Here is a 21,608-nt window from a genome sequence, read left to right as displayed (position 1 = left end):
GGATAAAGTCCCTGTCACTTTGATATCTTGGATATGAACACACTTTTATGCAACTTCCTGTTGTCCGTTTTAACACTAATAATTCTTTTGGCAAGATCCTCATGTGGTTTGTGCCCACTAAATTGTTCCTTTAGAATTCTAAAATATTATTTACTTCGGTATGCTAGTTTTATAAATAACCTAAAATATTTTGTGTAAAAAAATACAGGCGCATCAATTTATAAGCTGTAGGAATGAACTGGAGCAGGGCAGACAGACTCATAAATTAAACAGAAAAAACATTACCACTGGACCTCTAGCATTCGAAGTTTTAAAGACTGCAGTTTCCCAATAAACGAGGAAAGAAGAAACACATATAAGGAAAAATAACTTCCATCCCTGCACCAGGAGAGACAATTCTTTCATGTATCTTGCATCTTCTGTTCCAGGGTGTGGTTTACAGATTACAAAATTTAAGTAAATTTATTTCATAGGTTTTAAATTATACAAGATTGAATTATTCTCTATTTGTAAGAAAATGATAAATGGGTATCCATGTGACAGTGGAGGTAGCATGCACTCGAGCATAATCATATCTGTAGTGACAAACTACTTGATGATTGGAAAATATTCTAGGTAAAACAGAAGTTAACAGAAATAATCTTTTCAGAATTTTTTTGTGTCATTTAACATTATGAAACTCAACTATAACTCAAGAGAATTACTTCTTTCCATATTCTTCTGAAATGTACTTCAGTAGATCTGTCAGTCCCTCAAATTCTGTCCTGCTTTGTGGAGGGTCGTTCTTTGGTATTCTTGGTAAAGCAGACCCCATTTTTTCTCTGAATTCTTGAAGCTAGAACATACAGTTTTACTTAATGTTGTATTTAGCAATGTATTTTACATTACAGACATTGGCTATTTGCATCTTTCACTGGTTTCATCAGTTCAACAGCTTACTGACAGTAATATGTAACAGTCTGCTCTCTGTTGAACAGAGTTAGGTTCCACATTTTAGATACAATTCTAATGTAACAAAAAGAATACTTACACCACGAAGTTATCACCTAAAACTACTGCTAGAATAATATATCAGTAATCAATTTTACAGTACTGTTTTGACTCAGAACAATAAAAACCACATAAAATTCAAGATACACAGTTGGAAAATGAACAGACACAACAGAAACATCATATTTACAGAAGGCAATACAGCCAACATGCTGTGAAAGGAGTAGGGACCCAGTACTGAACAAGAGAACCCAGCCTATAAAATCTGTATTTGCCTGCCCAAAAGTGTGAGCTGCTGTTTCAAGTATCATACTCGTTTAGTACACACTGAGACATGCCACTGCAGTCTTGATGTGTGCAATTAACTGAATCTCAGAAAGTTATATAATGAGTCTGCAGGAGGTTAAGTCGTCATCCTGAAGACTCACGTGACAGGTGTAGCACAAATTACAACACAGCTGCAACCAAAGTAAGCTATGACCAATGGTATTGTTTACTGGAAGGTGGCCAGCAAAAAAGGATGCTGCTAATCAGACATAATCTAATATTGTTTGCCCACCTTCAATGATGTGGAAAGTTCCATTTAATGATAGCACATTCTGCCTTAGTGTCAGTGCACCATCAGAGCGAGTATCAAGTACTCATACCCAGACAACTTCTGTGCATCATTCCATGGGGGAGGCAAGCCTATCACAGATCACCACAGTTGGGTGAGGGAATACTAAACAGTACATAGTACTAAACAATGCAGGATAGAGCCACATATTTATCCACTTAATTATTCCTGTTTCTATACCATGGAGATGTGCTCTCCCAGCAGTACAATGGGCATAGAAAAATCTCTCTCATAATCAAACATATTCACCAAGATACATCAACTCTTCAGACCATGACAATCTTCAGCCTAGTCACACACTGACGAACACGTGGGACACAGTGGGATTATGTTGTGCATGGTCTGTAATTATAAGTGAAAGTAGCACCCAGGAACTCTCGCAAGATGATGCACCACACCTTCACACATGATTGTAGCTCAAGGTGGCTATACAAAACAATGAAATGAATTTTTGTCTGTTAATGTATGATTGTGTCACTACAATCACATACAGGGTGATTCACGAAGATATGAAAATATTTTAATATGTTTTTCTACAAGTAAAACTAAAGAAAAAAGTCCATATAAACATAGGTCCACAATGTTTACCTACGGATTTATGGCTAATAAAAGATTTTGCCTGAAATTTAGCAACTTTGCTAATATGAAGCCATCACAAAACTGTACGAGGTTAAAGTAAAGCACGATTTCCATTTATTTTGTTGTTATTGGTCTGGTGAATCTAATAAAACACGTCCCAGATGTGTATCCGCAGTAGTTTTCCATAACATCCAGACAAGTAAAGAAGTAATTTCACAATTTTTTTTCATTTACTAACTACTTGGCCCTATTTAGTTTTTAAATTCCAGACAATTGCACGAAGTTTTCACCAGAATGTGTAGAAATTTAATTTTGGAAAAATAATGGTAACAACATTAATTGAAACTACTGTATGAATGTTTCGGATAATCTGCATTTATTAATACCATAGCATACGTGAATTCATGTTGAATTTGGTGGATCAAATCAAGTTCAACTGCAACTGTCAGCCAGCTGGTTTGGAAGAGCAGTTCTAGGCGCTTCAGTCTGGATCTGCGCGACCGCTACGGTCGCAGGTTCAAATCCTGCCTTGGTCATGGATGTGTGTGATGTCCTTAGGTTAGTTAGGTTTAAGTACTTCTAAGTTCTAGGGGACTGACGACCTCAGATGTTAAGTCCCATAGTGCTCAGAGCCATTTGAACTCACTCCCCCCCCCCCCCCCCCCCTCTCTCTCTCTCTCTCTCTCTCTCTCTCTCTTTTCCAACTGTCAGTTCACAACCTACTACCATTACAAAACAAAACTTTCATTTTGTACAAATACGAATTGAAGAGAAATAAATAATATAGAAATCATTATTAACACAAACATTGTAAAATAAATAAGTGAATACAGTACATTCACACTGCTGAAGCTTGAAATAACAGCAGGGGAGGGGGAGAGGGCAGCGAGAAGAAAGAACACGCAGGTGCACTGCATGATGGAAAAGATGTGTAGTACTGGAGCCAGGGGGTTTCAATAAGGAAGGATATATTGTGTGGAGAATACTCACTTTCGCAATTCAGAAAAGCTGCTGCTTGTAGGAAGAACCCAGATGGCACAGATTGTGAACTATTCTTTTAAGTAAAGAAGACTGTTTTGGATGGCATGTTTAGCAACTGGGTAATCCAGCTGTCTCTTTGCCACAGTTTTGCTGCTGCCATTCATACGTGTAGGCAACTTGTTAGTTGTCTTGCCCATGTAAAAAGCAGCACAATGGTGGCAGCTTATTTGGTAGATTACATGGCTGCTTTCACAGGTAGCCCTGCCTCTGATGGGTTAGGAGATGCCTTTGACAGTACTGGAGTAGGTGGTAGTGGGAGAGTCTGTGAGATACATCTTCCCTCTATGCATATTGCAGGGATATGAGCCACATGGCAAGGGGTTAGAAGCAGGTATGGAGTACGGAGCACTGTGGTTGTGAACTGCAGGAATTACATGCCTGAGAGACTCTGCCAGCTGTTAGATATGCCCAGTTACAAATCCTGCCTCAGTGACTCCACTCCTGAAATCCAGCAGGATCTCCAGTTCCTCAAATGCTTAAGACCATCCCAGAAACTCTCCCTCGAGTCTTTCTTTCTCCTCAGCCCTACCCATTACCCTCACTCCTACATGCTACATGCTTCTTAAAGTTCGTAAACCCAACCAGGTAGGACACTCCATCGTGACTGGTTACTGTGCCACCATAGAAAGAATCACTGCTCTTGTCGACCCATTGCCTACCCTCCTAAGTAAAAGACAATCCTGTTCCTTTACCACCTGGAGCCCTTCTTGTCAATGCTGGTGCCACCTCCCTCCACATTAAAATCTCCAGTGTCCACAGCCTTGTTGCTACTGAACACTACCTTCCCTGATGTCTGATTGACTCCAAACTCACAACCTCCTTCTTGGTCACCATGACCACTATATATCCACTCACAATTACTTCTCCTTTGAGGGCATCACTTGCAAACAAATAGTGATACAGAAACATGCACCTGCATTGCACCTTCCTAACCACCTAGAATGCCAAATCCCTCATCTGGTTCAAATTCACTGATGATTCTTTGTGAAGACACCTCATCCACATTCCTCAAGAATCTCAAAACCTTTTCCCCCAATTGCTTCCTCTGGTCCTCTTCAACCCAACAAGCCACCTTCCTCAATGTTGACCTTCACCTCAAGAATTATTACATCAGTACCTCTATTCACATCAAACCTACCAACAACCAACAGTACTTCCATTTCAATAACTGCCACCTATTCCATACCAAGAACACCCTTCCGTAGAGCCTAACCCCCTATGGTTGTTACTTCTATGGAAAATAGCAGTTCGTGACCAAATACACCAAGCTTCTCACTGGTACCTTCACAGATTGAAATTACTCTCCCTTTGTTCCAAGACAGATCTCATGTTTCTTGTCTCTCCAGTCACCTCCACACACTCTGAAGAGACAAAATATTATGATTAAACAATGGAAACTCTAGTTTGGAATAACAACAATATTAAGAATAGAATAGATTGCTACTCACTGCAAAGATGACCCACTGAGTTGCAGACAGGCACAATGAAAAGATTGTAACACATGTTGCTATCAGCCAAAGCCTTCCTTAGAAAAGAAAACATTCAAACAGGCAAGCACACCTCATACACACTCTGCTGCCATCACTGGCAGCTCCAAGTAGACATTATGACCATGCACATGGCTGGAATGAATGCTGCACAGTAATGTTATGGGCACATGACTTGCTGAAGGAAGTGGAGCAAATGAAGGACCATGCTAGCCATGATATGGGCTGCAAATGGGGAAATACATAGGCATGCGACTTTGACAAAGGGCAGATTGTTATGGTTAGAGTCTACAAACAAGACTTTTAAAAACGGCTAATGGTTCTGAGCATTATGGGACTTAACTTCTATGGTCATTAGTCCCCTAGAATTTAGAACTACTTAAACCTAACTAATCTAAGGACATCACACACATCTATGCCCGAGGCAGGATTCGAACCTGCGACTGTAGCGGTCTCGTGGTTTTTTCAGACTGTAGCGCCTAGAACCGCTCGGCCGCCCTGGCCGGCTAAAAGACAGCTAATCTGGTTGGTTGTTCATGTGCTACTGTTTTAAGCATCTATGGAAATGATTGAAGTATGGTGAAACTGTAAATAAGAGACAAGATGTTGGACATCTGTAACTCATCACAGAATCTGGAGATCACAGGCTTGCTCACTGTAAAGGGCAGGATGGGCAGCGATCTAAGGCAGATTCAGTGACAGAGTACAATGTGCATGCAGGCTCAAGCGTTTGGAGCTCACCATACAGCACACACTCTTGAACTTGGTGCTCCACATAAGACAACACCTACAGGTCACAAGTTCGATGGGGAAATACTGTGTGTATACCGAAAGGATATATTAATAAGAAATTGAGGTGGTGTGTTTATCACAGTAGACAAAAAACCCAATTCCATGGAGAAAGAAATAGAAGCATGCCAGTTTGTTTGGGTACTGCACGGTATCAAGGGTGGACATAAACTTATAACTAGAGTCTCCTACCAATGTAACTGAGAACTTCAGAGAAAAACTCAGCTCATTAGTATGTTCCACTCCTCCAAAAATCAACTGGAATATTTTAAGTTTTTTTAGTGGTGTGCATGACGAAATGTCCTGAGAAACATTACTAAATGCCTTCTCTAGAACAGATATTTTTTAACCGCACTCATGACCGAAATGCATTGGAGCTAATGGCAAAAATTAAACCTAATCTATTTGAGGATATCCACACTCAAACTAGTATCAGTGATCACGAGGCAGTTGTAACAACAATGATTACCACAATGAAAAGGACAACTGTAACAAGCAGCAACATTTATTTGCTAATTGAACTACACAGATACAGCAATGTCATATCTCAATGAGGAACTTGGAACTTTAGAGCCCAGGACAGGAGCATGTAGCGGAGCTTTGGCTCAAGTTTAGAAGAATAGCTGACTGTGCACAGTTCATGTTGGGAGGGACCCATCATGGTATGTGCTCACTGTAAATAAACTTCCAAAGAAACAGAGACTATTGAATAATATATGTAAAACAAAGTATGATACTATAGATAGAGAGATATGAAGTGAAATACATCTGGCTGTGAAGAGGGAAATGCATGAGTCTTTCAACACTTGCCATAGGAAAACGTATTGAAAGACCTTACACAAAACCAAAAGAAATTCTGGTTGTATGTAAACGCTGCTAGTAGCACTACAGATAGTATCTAGGCATTCATGGACAAGACAGGAACTGAAACTGAGTCACAAAGCAGAAGCAGACATGCTTAACTCCATTTTTAAAAGCTCCTTTACAAAGGGAAACACAGAAGTATTGCCCCAATTTAATTCTCATACCACTGAAAAGATGAGTGAAATAGATATTAGTTGCACTGGCACTGGAAACAGCTGAAATAATTAAAACTGAACAAAGCTCCAGGGCCTGATGGTATCCTTATTAGGTTCTATACCCAATTTGCAATTGAATTAGCCATTGGTTTAGTCACAATCTACCGTAGATCCCTCTTGCCCAATAGCTGAAAAAAAGCACAAGTCACACCTGTGATCAAGAACAGTAGCATATGTGAGCCACAAAACTACCACATGATGCCCTTGACATCTATTTCTTGTAGAACCTTATGACATATTCAGAGCATAAACGTAATGAGATATCTCAAATAGAATGACTTTAATCAAACAATGGAATCTCCTGATAGGAACATCAACAATGTAGGAAACTATAGATTGCTGCTTACTGTAAAGATGGCATGTTGAGTTGCAGACACGCACAACTACAAGACGCTTACCCAAAGCTTTTGGCCACACCCTCATCACAAAAAGAAAAACCCACATCATTCATTTACACCAGCAAAGACTATGGCCGAAAGCTTCGTTTAAGTGTCTTTTAATTGTGCCTGTCTGCAATTTATCGTGTCATCTTTCCAGTAAGCAGCAATGTGCCTTTTCCTACTTTGTTGATAGAAGAACTGTATTAATGCCAACCACCATTGATTCCAGACACACTGATCATGTGAGACCCAGCTCATGTTTTACTCACATGGTATCTCAAAAGTCAGAAATCATGGCAGTCAGGTAGATGCAGTATTTCTTAACATCGGAAATGCATTTGCCTCTGTATCACACACACACTTATTATGGAATGTATGTTCATATGGACTATCAAACACCATCTGCTACAGGGTAGAGCATTTCTTGGTGGGGAGAACACAGCATGTTATCTCAGCTGGAGATTCATCAATGGATGTAAAGGGACTTCAATTGTGTCCCAGGGAAGTGTGTTAGGACCCTTAGCGTTCATGCTGTATATTAATGACCTCTCAGACAAAATTAATAGTAACTTCAGGCATTTCACACATGGTGCAGTTATCTGAAAAAAGCTGCACAAATTTTTAATTATGATAAGATTTCAAAGTGGTGCAAAGATTAGCAATTTACTTTACATGTTTAGAAATGTAAAATTTGGCATGTAACAAAATGAAAAAAAAAAAAGTATCCTATGACTAAAATATGAATGAGTGGCAATTGGAAACAGACAACTCATACGAGTATACCTGGGTGCAACACTTTTGTATGGATACAAAATAGGACGATCACATAGGCTCAGTTGCAGGTAAAGCAGGTGAAGTCGTGGTTCTTTGACAGAATACTGGGTAAACGTAATCAGTGTACACGGGAGATTGCTAACAAATCATTTGTGTGACCCATTCTAGAATATTACTTAAGTGTGTGGGACCTGTACCAAATAAGACAAACATATACAGAGAAGGGCAGCATGAATGGTCATAGGTTTTTTGACCCATGGGAGACTGTTATGGAGATGATGAAAGAACTCAACTCTGCAGATTACTGAAGATAGTCACAAGCTATCCTACAACAGCTTACTCAGAAAGTTTCTAGATCCAACTTTTGAGTGATGAATCTAGGAATATACTACAGCCTCTTATGCATCACTCCGATAGGTATCACCAACAAGATTAGACTAGTTACGATGCATGCAGAGGTATTCTTGCCATACTCCATACATGAATAGAATGGGAAAAAAACCCTACTAACTGGCTGAGTTGGAAGTACCTTCTGCCATTCACTTCCTAGTGGTTTGCAGGGTACAGATGTAGAATGATACTGTCAATTATGATTACAGTCACCATGGATTATCAAGATTGGACTGCAGATCAGTGGAAACGTTACTGGTCAGATGAATCAATTTTCTTGTTACACCAGGTTGATTGTTGCATTTGCATATGCCATCATCTAGGCAAATGGCTGGTCAAAACATGTACCATGTCATAGCTCCAAATTTAATGGCAATCAGCTGTTACTTTATTAAGGGGAAGATGTATGCCACAAAATCACTAAACTTAAACCACTTCAGTGTCAAATACCATATTAACGACTTTGACTGCAAATACTACAGATCTAGTTTATATAATTGCAAAAAATTTAAAATGTTGAATGCTGAATATTAACATACCATTCCATCATGAGGCTTATCTCCGACAAAATCTTATTTACCTATTTAATTTGCTTTAGTTAACATTTTTGTTATTCTTACAATTTCCAGTAAAACTGCTAAAAACTCTAACCCAAAAACAACTTATGATTTTACTTTGATCGAATCATTACTGATGTGTGCAAGCCAAGGATATTTCTTTTCTCATCTTAAACACACAAGTCTTTTAACTAGCTTAGGAGGTGGATTACACACCATTACTTCAATGTTAATAGTATCTTAACAACAACCAACTAATATTCAGTGTCAAACATTTATGACTGACAAGTATTATCTATGCTTAACTGCCATTGGTTCAGAGCTGCGATAATATTGGCTCATTTACAAAAAAACAAATGTTGTTCACTGTCACTGCAACTTTTCAAACTTCACTGTGACTTGTGTTATAGTTTAAAAATGGCAAATTAAAATGCATTGCCTAATAATAAGTAAGTAATGTGATGTACAATACATAGAGTCTGACGTGTCATAAGACCAATTCATCCTTCGATACACCACTCAACGAGATATAGGTCTTATTTATTTTATTTTCCATTTCTAGTTACGTGGGACTAAACTGAGGAGCAAATCTCTGAGGTCACGGAATGTGTCAGTACATGAAATTACAACATAAAAGTAATGACCAATAAATTAAAATGTTTATGAACCCCAAAAGAGACAAGCCATAAGTTTACGTAAATGCAATCGACAATATAACACAAGAATCAGCTTACTTATTCCAGGAACTTTTCAACAGAATAGAAAGAGTTAACCATGAGCAAATTCTTCAGTTTCAATTTGAAAGCGTGTGGATTAGTGCTAAGATTTTTGAATTCTTGTGGTAGCTTATAGAAAATGGATGCAGCAGTATACTGCACAACTTTCTGCACAAGAGTCGAGGAAGTGCAATCCAAATGCAGATTGGGTTTCTGGCTAGTATTAACTGATATTGTTAACAAGAAACAACAGTAAAGATTATGTATATTGAGAGGCCAATGTTAGAGTACCCAGATTAATGAACAGGGGTTGACAAGAGGTTCATGAACTTAAACCTCTTATTGCCGAAACTGCCCATTTTTGAGCCAAAAATATCCTTTGAGAAACTGAAGAGTTACCCCAAAATATGATACCATATGTCATAAGCAAATGAAAATATGCAAAGTAGTCTACTTTTTGTGCCAAATGATGACTTACTTCAGGTACCATTCGAATAGTAAAAATGGCAGCATTAATTATTTGAACAAGATATTGAATGAGGGCTTCCCACGACAGTTTACTATATCTGAACAGAAAGAAATCTGAACTGTTCAGTTTCACCAATCATATGCCCATTGTGTGAAATTAAAACGTCTGGTTTTGGTGAATTGTGTGTTAGAAAATGTAAAAACCAAGTCTTACTGTAATTTAGCATTAATTTATTATCTACAAGCCACAAACTACTATAATGAACTGCACTATTTGAAACTGTGCCAATGTTGCACACTACATCCTTTATTACCAAGCTAGTGACATCAGCAAACAGCAATATTTTAGAATCACCTGTAATATTAGAGCACGTATCATTTATATAAACAAGGAACTGGAGGGGCCCTAGCATTGAGCCCTCGGGCACCCCTTATTTGATTGTGCCCCACTCAGACTCCCATCATAACCATTCTCAACACTGTGGATAATGATCTTTTGCTGGTTGTTATTAAAACAAATGCATTAGTTAAAAAAAGTGATTGAAAACCTTCATTTAAGCCATCCAGTATCTCAGAGAGAAAAGAGAATATAGCATTTTCAGTTGTTAAACCACTTCTAAAACTGAATTGTACTTTTGAAAGCAAATTATGTGAAATAAAATGATCACTTATCCTTACATACACAGCATTTTCAATAACTTTAGCATACAAGGATGGCATAGAAATAGGCATAAAATTGTCTACATTATACCTGTCTTCGTTTTTATAAAGTGACTTTACTACCGAGTAATTTTCTTAAAGGAAAAATTACAAAAATGGCTAAGTATATGGCTAATGTGTGCAGCACAGCACTTTAATATTCTTCTAGGTACTCCATCATATCCATGAGAGTCCTTAATCTTCAGTGATTTAATTATTCGCTAGATCTCTCCCTTGTCAGAATCACAAAGAAGTATTTCAGACACCAGTCTTTGGAAAGACATTTTCAAAAGAGTTCTATGATTCTTGAAACGAAGTTTTTATTAGTTCACCAGCAATTCTCAGAAAGTGACTGTTACATACTGTATCTGATGTATGAGAAACAGAAATATTTTTACTGCAAACTGACTTTATATTGTCAACCTTGTGCTGCTGACAAGACACTTCATGACTGACTATATGACTTTAACTTTACCCTATGACTTACTTATTTTATCTGTGCACCACATTCTCTTTGCCTTCCTAATAACATTTTGAAGCACCTTACTGTTTGTAATGGCTGTTGTAGCTTGATTGTGACTACTTCTAATATTTGATGTAATTTCCACTTTCTTCTACATGATATCTTTATCCCACTACTCAGCCACCCAGGATGCCTTTTGCTGCTAGTATCCTGTTTAGAATGTTCTAATAGAAAGCAACTTTCAAAGAGCACGAGAAATGTGTTAAGGAAAGCATGATATTTGGCATCTATGCTTTTGGCACTATTAACATCTTGCCATTCTTGTTCCTTAATGAGATTTAAAAAACTCTCTACTGCTGTTGGATTAGCTTTTCTACATTCGTTTGTAATTATGTATAACAGCTGTTTGAATACAAAAATTTTTTAGTGTTAAAATTTGTGCACAATGGTCTGAAAGGCCATTCGCCATTTTATTAACTGAAAGCCCATTCATTAATGAAGAATGAAAAAAATATTGTCTGTGGCTGTGCTGCTGTTCCCCTGAACCTGGTTGGAAAAATAAACACAGAATTTAGCAGATCATCCAACATTCTTTTTCTTGCACAATCACATACAAAATTAATATTGAAATCACCACATTTAACTAATTTTTGGCACTTCTTATAAACAACAATTATTAGACGCTTAGATTCACTAAATTCAACTGCCCCTGCACAACATTCAAATACCTGTTCAGTGCAGTGCTGTGATATGTCTACGGACTCCAACGGAATACTAGTTTTTACATACATGGCAACTCCCCCACGCCACAAAGGACGCCTTAAAAAACAGCCATCTAATCTGTATCCTGGTAAAGGAAGCCTCTGAATTGCAAAATTATTTAAGTGGTGCTCCGACATACCAATAATTTCACAGAGTCCACATCTATAGGCAGTTCACTAACATTATCTCTAATACCTCTTATATTTTGATGAAATATGCCAATTCCTTTACTACTTGGATATCTGGCCTCCTTTGAAAGTGATTCCTTTGTTAGAGGGACTTCCTTTAAGCAACAACACTTATCAGCTGACTTCAATCTAAAAAAGGTGCAGCTCTAACACCAATTGCTACAGGAACTTTCCCACGAGTGATCCCACCACTGCCCATTACACTATCACCTATAAGCTTCGCCAACCTCCCTTCCCACATCTATTGAGGTGCAAGCCATGCCTAGTGAAACCTGATATATTGTGATATACTTATAGACTCAACTGGCACCACTGCAGTGTGAGCCACACTCTCCACCATCAGCGCCTTCTCCAGCCCTATGTTAACACACCTGACAGCAGCATTAAGATGAGGCTGATCATGACACAAACAGTTTCATGAAGTGCACATTAGTGCCACCAGTTTGAGTAGCTATCTTTACCAGACCACCACCTACACTGTACTCCCTGTCCCTATCAAGACTATTTTCAGCACCACCTACAATCACTTTCTGATGTTCTATCGTGAAGCTCCTACATAACTCCTATGTTGTCAGTTATCTGAGCCAACCCTGTACTAGGCTTCGCAATGCTGGTGACCTGGCACTCATTCCCAAATAATTCCTGAAACTGCTGGCCCACACCTTTGCCATACGAACTACCTTGCAGCAGAACGTTCTTCTTTCTGTTAGAATTTGCAACTGACTTAGGCTTCCTATCTGCTGAGGACTGCTGCATGTTTCCTACACATACAGCTACACCCTCAGCTAGAAGCATTGGTGTACATTCAAGTGAGTTGCAAGAGTAAGATAAATTAGCAGCAAACTAGTGAATATAGGATTTTACCATTCCTAAAGGCAATGGCATCTTTCAATAATATAACTGACTCTATACTGAGGCCAGTATCATACTACAGTGGAAGCTGTTGGTCCCTAGTTCACAGGAATTATGTAAACTGTGAGTAGGCACATACCTCCAAGAACCCTACCAAGACCTTGTTGACTCTATTGCAAATAGAATTGCTGTTGTACCAAAGGTGGTTGTAATGTTTTGGCTTGTCAGTGTAAATTGTTAAACAGGCATTTACCATTCATTTAGACCACTAGGAGGTATACTGGTTGTTCGTATTGCAATTCATTATTTGAAAAAATACATTTGTAAGTAACTTTCCATCAAAAATTAAGTGAATGCTAGGTTAAGGTTAACAGGAATAAAGTGTTGCAAATCTCATGAGGACTGAATTTCAATACTGATACTTCCTTTCTTGCTCAGTGCTTAAATCATTTGTCATTTTACATTTTCCTCGTATTTCATGCAACAAAGTCAACATACCCATAGCAAGTCTTGCACAGTTGTAATCATTGCTTGTTCTAATGTACGTTTAATGCTGGTAACAGTGCAAGTATAGTGAGGTGCAAAACTTAAGGACGAAAGTAATTTTCGCATGAAGTGTCACTGCCAAGTAACATAGCTCAATGAAACTTGGCTGTACATAGAAAGAACTGCTACAGTGTAGTACAGAAGGCACCTTGGGGGGGGGGGGGGGGGCACTCCTCATGCTGGCCACTAGATTGGATGTGGGAATGGAGTGAAATGTCACAATCACGGCTGACCGGTTAGTGTACTGTGTTCAAAGATTTGGAGGTTAGTATGACTGTGCAACATTTTGCCTTCACGCACTGTAAATGTAGACTATCGAAACAATCCTATTTGACAAAGTTCCTAGGTGCACTGTGTGTTCTCACCTCTCACTATACGAAGGTACACCCAACACTATCAAACATGCTTTTGTGGTCCAAGTGTTATGGTTTGGGGTGGCACAATGTTGCAAAGGGCGTACTGACCTCCAAATCTTGTAATATGGTACACTCATCGGTCAAAGTTATTTTGACACTGTACTTCTTTCCCATGTGTGTCTTTTCAGGGGTGCATTCTGTACTGACTTCACTTTTTTGGATGACAAGTGTGAACACATACAACAGTGCAGATGGAGGAGCTTTCGGAACAAGAGCATAGTTGGTGAATGGACTGGCCCACATGCTCCCGTGACTTAATGCCACCGAGCAGTGTGGAATGTGTTAGGGAATCGTACTGCAGCACGTCCACACGCACCACCGAATATCCAGTAGTTGTCAACCACGTTGATGGAAGAATGGAACATGCTACTGCTAGAACTCCTTACCAGCCTTCTGGCCAGCATGGGAGCACATTGCAAACCGTGCACCGTCAACCACGATGATTGCACTCCCTATCAAAAGCCATGTCCCACCTTTTTTTAATGTGAAGGGGACTAGCATAAATCACAGTGGGCCCAGTGTAATTATTATCTTTGAATAAAAGTTTCATCTCTTTCAGTTACCTTCTGTACTGTAACGTAGCATTCTTCCTACGTGTAGTCCAAGTTTCTATAAGCTACACTACTTGGCTGTGATACATCACGCAAAAGTTACTTTTGTCCTCTTAAGTTTTGCACGCCAGTCTAGTTTTCAGTATCAGGCAGCACCAAGACAACAAAATCCTATTTACCTGATGCACCTAATACCAATTCTCATCACCACCATCTTGAGAATTTTACAAACTGAAGTGGAAAACTGAGCACTGCCTGATTCCGTCAGTTTGGTTTTTCATGTTATCTTTGCACTTCTCTATATCACAGGCAAAACAATTTTCAAATATGGTGTTGATGAATCTAGATATATCTTGAATTCCCATTTTGACACATGAATATAGGAAAAAATCATTTTATTCTTATTTTAGACAGTGCTTATGCAACTTTCAAGCAGTCAAAATAACTTGTTCTCTGCCTCTGATGGCAGTCATGGTCTGTAAAAGATGTTCATTTACATAAAAAAACAAGGAATTACATAATTTCCAGTGTATACATGGAACCTTAAAACTCAAATTTGTATTCACAGAAAGGTTTCATCAATGGTAAGAAATGCTCTCATTTACAAAGCTCAAAGTTTTAAAAGCACCAATTAAGCGTACATAAACTTGCAAAAAGTTACAGTTTTAAATGTTAGCATTAATAACTGCTACAACAACATGTGCATGTTTATGAGAGAGACTATGCTACAGCTTAAGCTATAATCCTTACATTATTTGCTCCTGAAAGTTTCCAGATTGCATAAAAAAGGCAACCACAACCTGCGAAAGCGTATAATGTTCCTCTACCCAGAGCTCTGATGGCTAGTGAGACACCTGTCTCCTCGAGTCCTTTATCAAAATTGGCAGGATCTTTCCTTTTGACCAAAGCAAGAGTAGAACCAAAGCCTATAATTGCTGATATACTGCCCACAGTGGCAAGAAATGCAGCAGCTGGAACAATGTATAAAACAAGCCATTGAAATTGGCACACACACACACACACACACACACACACACAGGGCATTAAAAATAGTATTCCATATTTTGCGAGATGGTAGTATGGGCGAAAAGAAAAAAAAATTTCAGTAAACATGGGCTCTATAATGCATACATTAAGACCTATGAGCTCTTATTCAGCTTTGCTACTGTGAAACATCTCTTCTGTTGCAAGCTCTCTGCTATTAGAAATGACCTACAGAATGCAATAAAGAAATGAGAAGACATTATTATGTGACTGTGAAATAACAGAACTTCTAATGTAATCTGATTGCTTTTGCATATGACTTGCACTTGTTAGTCATCGCTAAAGGTGGTGCTCATCATGGTCTCCATTGATATGTAAGGTATACTTCTGTCTGATGTCTTAGGGAATCATCCACTCCCTGAAAAACTGAAAAATCAGTCACAGATGCATTGCCAGGCATTGTTAACACATTCCTGTAGTGTTTGTACACCATTAATGGGATTATTATACAGCCAAGATTTCAAGTGTCCCCGAAACAAAAAAAATTATAGGGAATAAGATTGGGGAACAAGCTGGCCAACACACTGGATATTCCTGAGCAATTCATTGCATATTAAATTCTGTGTGAGGTACACCCATACATTTAGGAGGAATCTGGGCTGGTGCACCAGTGTGCATGAACCTTATCCCCAACACCTGTTAAAGTGGTACAGTCTCTAGCAGAACAGGCAAATTATTTGACAGGAACTGAAAACACCTTGCACCAATCAACCTATTTGGTAGTACCTAAGGTCCTATTAGTCTATCATCAACAATTCCTGTCAATATATTAATTGAAAATTTGAGATGATGTCTTGTTTCTTCAACATCTTTTCAACAGCAATTGGCAGAACTGCATTCTGGCAGACTGATCTTGGGGCCAAAGAACTTGGAGGAATGTGCCCTCATTTGCTTCCTGTATTCTGTAGGTCATCTGAAATAGCAAAGAGCTTGCAGCAGAAGAGATGTGTTTCACTGTAGCGGAAATGAACAAGTGCTCAGGTCTCTTAAGGCATGCATTTTAGAGTCTATATTCACTGGATATCTAATTTGTAGGAAATTGGCATTCATGATTTAGTTAAGGTAGCAGACATTTTAACTAACATATTTTCCCTTGGAGAGGAGTACATACGATTTATGTTTATTATAAATTAACTTTGCTATCATGTTTACTAATAACTATAATTAACCTCAAAACTTTTAGGAAATTGGTATTTTTTTCCACTCGGCAGATATAAAAGGTAAACAGCAGGCTTAATTCATACTAATATGGTCACTGTCCTGTAATACACTGCACCAGCCAAAACAAAGCTTCACTGTGAATGCTGTTCTCGAATACATGATGAGTTTGCTGACATCCTTAAGCAGCTGAAAAAAGCACTGGCTACTGTCAAAAGATTGGCTGGCAGCTGCTGCAAATCATTGTGATAGAAGAGCTCCTGAGAGTCATGTACCTGTGGTACTGGTACCAAAGGTACCTGAAACACTGTCGTCACCTATGGATCTTGTCTCCTCTGCAGGCAGCACAGGATCTGTCATCACACACCCACTCGACTGCAAGTGGAGTTTCAATGGTAGATCTTGGCCTCCCATACAGTGTGGACGGGGATCAGGAAGGACTCAAGTGCTACACCATTCCCCCTAACCAAGTTTGAGGTGAAGTCTTTCACTGAAACTGAGCCAGCGGGAATAACTTTACTTGTTTTAGGGAAACCTGTTCTGTCCAATGTCAAGAGGCGGCACACACAAAACCGTAGCATTCTATTAATTGTTGGCAGTTCAAATGTAAGGTGAACAATGGTATTTCTTAGGGAAATGGCAGAAAGAGATAGGGAAGGACACCAGGTGCACACTGTGTGTGTATGTGTGTGTGTGTGTGTGTGTGGGGGGGGGGGGGGGGTGCACACGCCTGCCTTGGGGCCTCGTTCAACATGTGGACGAGGCTATTCCAGCAGCCACTGAGCGAACAGGGTGCAAGCAACTGCAGATTGTGATGCACATTGGAACAAATATCTGGGCTTCAAGGTCATTCTTGGATTATGCCAGCAACTGGTAGGGAAAGTTGAGAAGACCAGCCTTGTGCACTGACTTTAAACAAAACTCACAATTTGCAGCATTGCCTGCAGAACTAATCATGTCCTCTTGATTCTGAGTTGAGAGGGACTGAACCAGATATTATGGAAGTTCTGTAACAAGTTAGGCTGCAACTGCCTGGACTTGCGCCTAGGGTTGGAAACTGTAGGGTGCCCCAAAATGGGACAGGTGTGCCCCACACATCAGAAGCTGCTACTCAGCTAGCTGGCTGGCTGTGTTTGTGATGCACACAGGGCCTTTTAGATTAAGAAACTCTCCATCCAATCCAGACGACGACAGCTCTAGGAAAGCCAGAAGTATCAGTGTAAAATCACAAGAAACCTCCCACAGATGAGAGTATTAATATCCTAGTGGTTAACTGTCGAAGCATTCACAACAAAGTGCCAGAGTATGAAGCACTCCTGAAAAGCAGTGAAGCTCACATAGTACTACGTATAGGAAGCTAGTTGAAACCTGAAATTGCTAGCAGTGAGATTTTTGAAGAAAATTTAAGCGTATATCCAAAGGACAGGCTAATGGGATATTGAGGTGGTGTATTTGTTGTAGTAGACAAAAAATTCAAATCCACCAAGATAGAAATTGAAACTGCACATGAGATTGTTTGGGAAAGACTCAGTATCAAAGGTGAGCAAAAAATGGAAATTGGATCCTTCTATCAGCCACCAGACTCCTCTTGTGATGCAAACCAAAAATTTTAGAGAAAATCCAGTTTGTTTGTATGTAAGTTCCTCAATCATACTGTTACCAACAATAAATTGAGAAAATTACAGTTTTTTTAGTGGTGGGTGTTAAAAGACATCCTGTGAAACATCACTAAATGCCTTCTCTCAAAACTACCTAGTTCGAAAAGTTTAGAACCCCACTCATGATGGAAATATATTGGATCTAACAGCAAAGAATAGTGCCCACCTCTTTGATGATGTACACACCGAAACTGATATCAGTGATATGATGCAACTGTGGTAATAATGATTACCAAAGTACAGAGGACAACTAAAACAAGCAGAAAGATATTTACATTTGGTAGACTACATAAAAAAATCAATAGTGTCTTATCTCAATGAGTAACTTGAAACTTTCAGTACACGGCAGGAGCATTTAGAGGAACTATGATTCAAGTTTACAAGAATAGTTAGCCATGTTCTGGATACATATTCACCAAGTAGACCATTTCATAATCGGAGGGACATACACTCACAGTCATTGTAAAGATACTTCTAAAGAAACAGACTTCTGCGTAACAAGTGTAAAGCAAAGTGTAGGTATACAGATACAGTGATGCTGAATGAAACACATTTGGCTGTCAAGAGGGCAATGTGTTAAGCCTCCAATGACAACCATAGCAAAATATTGTCAAATGGCCTTTCACAAAACCCAGAGAAATCCTGGTCATATGTAAAGGCTCTTAGTGGGAACAAAGTTAGTGTTCCGTCCCAAGTGAATGAGACAGGCACTGAAATTGAGGAAAGCAAAGCAAAAGCTCAAATGCTTAACCCTGATTTCAAATGTTCCTTGATAAAGGAAAACCCATGAGAAATGCCCTAATTTAATCCTCATACCACTGAAAAGATGAGTGAAAACAGTATTAGCGTCAGTGGTGTTGAGAAACAGCGGACATGTTTAAAACTGAACAAGCTCCAGGTCCTGATGGAATCTGTAACACATTCTATATTGAATCTATATAATCCATTTTAGATAACTCAAACAAAAAGCTGTGCCTAGCAGTTGGAAGAAGGCACAGGTTAACATTCGTCTATAAGAGGGGTAGTAAAAGTGATTCACAGAACTATTGTCCAATATCTTTGACATCGATTTGTTGTAGAATCTTAGAACATATTCCAATCTCAAAACACTAAGAGACCTCTTGAACAGAATGACCACCTCTGTGCCATCTAACATGGATTATGTGTAACCCCACTTTTCTCACAAGGCGTACTGAAAGGTTGGGATCAAGGTAGTTCAAGAGATACACTATGTCTTGATTTCTGAGAAGCATTTGACTCAGTACCACACTTGTGATTAAAGTCAAAAGTTCAGTTGTATAAGTGAAATTTGGGATTGTATTAAAGAATCTGTGGCAGGGAGGAAGCAGCATATTATCTTGGACGGAGAGCTGTTGTCAGATGTAGAAGTAACGTTGGGTGTACCCCAAGAAAGTGTGTTGGCACCTTTGCTGTTCATGTTGTATATTAATGACCTCGTGGACAATATTAATAGTAACCTCAGACTTTTTGCCGATGATGCAGTTATTTAAATGAAGTACTGTCCGAAAGGAGCTGCATGAATATGGCAGCTTGGTTTAAATGTTCAGAAATGTAAAATTGTGCACTTAAAAAACCGAAAAAATGTAGTACAGTATAAATATTATGTCACTGAGTCACAGTTGGACTTGGCCAACTCATACAAACATCTGGATGTAACACTTTGTAAGACTATAAAATGGAAAGATGACATAGGCTCTGTTGTGGGTAAAGCACATGGTTGAATTTGGTTTATTTGTAGAATACTGAGGAAGTGCAATCAGTCTAGTACGGAGATTGCTTACAAATCACTCATCCTGCCTATTCCAGAATACTGCTCAAGTGCACGGACCCACACCAAAGAAGACTAACAGGGGATATTGAACATATACAGATAAGGGCGGTACGAATTCTCACAGGTTTGTTTGACCTGTGGGAGAGTATTACAGTGATGCTGAAGAGTGAACTGGCAGACTCTTGAAGACAGACATAAACTATCCTGAGAAAGTCTACTAACAAAGCTCCAAGAACCAGCTTTAAATGATGTCTATAGGAAATATATACCACTACATAGCGATTTTGAGGATAAGATTAGAATAACTACAGTATGTGCAGAGGCATTCAAACAATCATTCTTCCTGTGCCCCACATGTGACCGAATGGTAAGAAACCCTAATAACTGGTACAGTAGGACGTAACCTCTGCCACGCACTATGCGGTGGTTTTGCAGAGTATGCATGTAGATGTGTATATTTTAGTATATTTTATCTTATCTTGATCCATACTTCCACCTCTCATATATGGAATACATTTATTAAACACCCTGAATATACATAAAAATAAAACCAGCCAATATTCTTCTCAAGCAATAATATAGCAGGTCTGACCAGCTGTCTGCATGGCAGTATCTTCTGTAAATATTTCAATACATGAACATATATTGATCCTTTTTCATTGAAGGTAAAAACTTAAAGGTTATGATGTCATCATGTTGTTCCACAGTTTCTTCTACCGGTTTAACCCACATAAGGGGATCTTCTTCAGGATATTCTGGTATTCAAGGTTAGCTAACAACATAGAAGATTTTGTTTTCTATATTGGTAATGCTAATATTTGTAAAATACATCAAAGCGAAATCCAGTCTAGGAAACGAAGATTATGAGACAGAACCACTGGCCAGTACTTGTCTACAGGATGTGAAACGTGTAGTACTGCCGACACACACATACAAAGTAGTACTGCTGACACACACATATAAAAGTGAGTCATTTCCTAGCTTTCACGACACATAGTTAATTCCTCAGAGAGGAGACAGAGACAGATAGGGAAGTTTATAAGGAACTGCAGGTCCCCCATACTCTAGGATGAGAGGGCCCCACCTGTAGTTAGGTTGAGGGTAGGCAAAGATGAAGAGAGAGGTGGCACGTAGAGTAGGCCAGGGATTGTTCGTTAGTAAGGCTTGATGATCCAAATACAATGTGTCCACAACCAAGGTGGGACTGAATTTAATATTTGTAAAACCATTCTCCTCCTTGTAACTTTGGTATATAAATTTGTAATTTTTTAACGACATGTATATACACTAACTGTGTATGGACTTGGATTCAAGCAGAACTGGGGCTGAAAGTTTAAGTTCTTTGAAACTAAAATTGAGAAATAAATGATAATCAAAATTAAGGCAGGGTTTTTGGCAGTGCACATATGTGAGATGAAAATCATCTGTTGCTAGGTAACATTCAATACTGTATTACTTTACCTCATGCATTTTAACACGCTCGAGTCCACTTTACCGTGTTGTTCTAATGATGTTCTAGGCAGTGCTGTTCAAGCCAGTCCTATCTTCAGTGGCAGTCATATTGAGGTCATAAAATTTGTTAGGAAGGTTGTCTTGCAGTGTTGACAGAATAC

At 38.9% G+C, this 21,608-nt stretch overlaps 1 protein-coding gene across 2 annotated transcripts in view; it reads right to left on the bottom strand.

Moving 5' to 3' along the window:
* Positions 1–21,608, bottom strand: part of LOC126283940 (transmembrane protein 242) — an 84,466-nt gene that overhangs the window by 19,507 nt on the left and 43,351 nt on the right. The window contains exons 2-3 of one of the 2 annotated variants that reach the window (XM_049982329.1): positions 15,094–15,314; positions 705–835 (exon numbers count right to left, since the gene is read on the bottom strand). The exons of the other annotated variant lie outside the window; for it this stretch is intronic. Of the exons in view, the coding sequence (XP_049838286.1) occupies positions 705–835; positions 15,094–15,314 (352 nt within the window). The remainder of the gene's footprint in view (positions 1–704; positions 836–15,093; positions 15,315–21,608) is intronic. 2 annotated transcript variants of the gene reach the window in all.

This window comes from Schistocerca gregaria, chromosome 8 (genome assembly GCF_023897955.1).
Source record: "Schistocerca gregaria isolate iqSchGreg1 chromosome 8, iqSchGreg1.2, whole genome shotgun sequence".
NCBI classification, from domain to species: domain Eukaryota; kingdom Metazoa; phylum Arthropoda; class Insecta; order Orthoptera; family Acrididae; genus Schistocerca; species Schistocerca gregaria.
The sequence above is the reverse complement of the archived record's forward strand: the minus strand, read 5'-3'. Positions and strand labels throughout refer to the sequence as shown.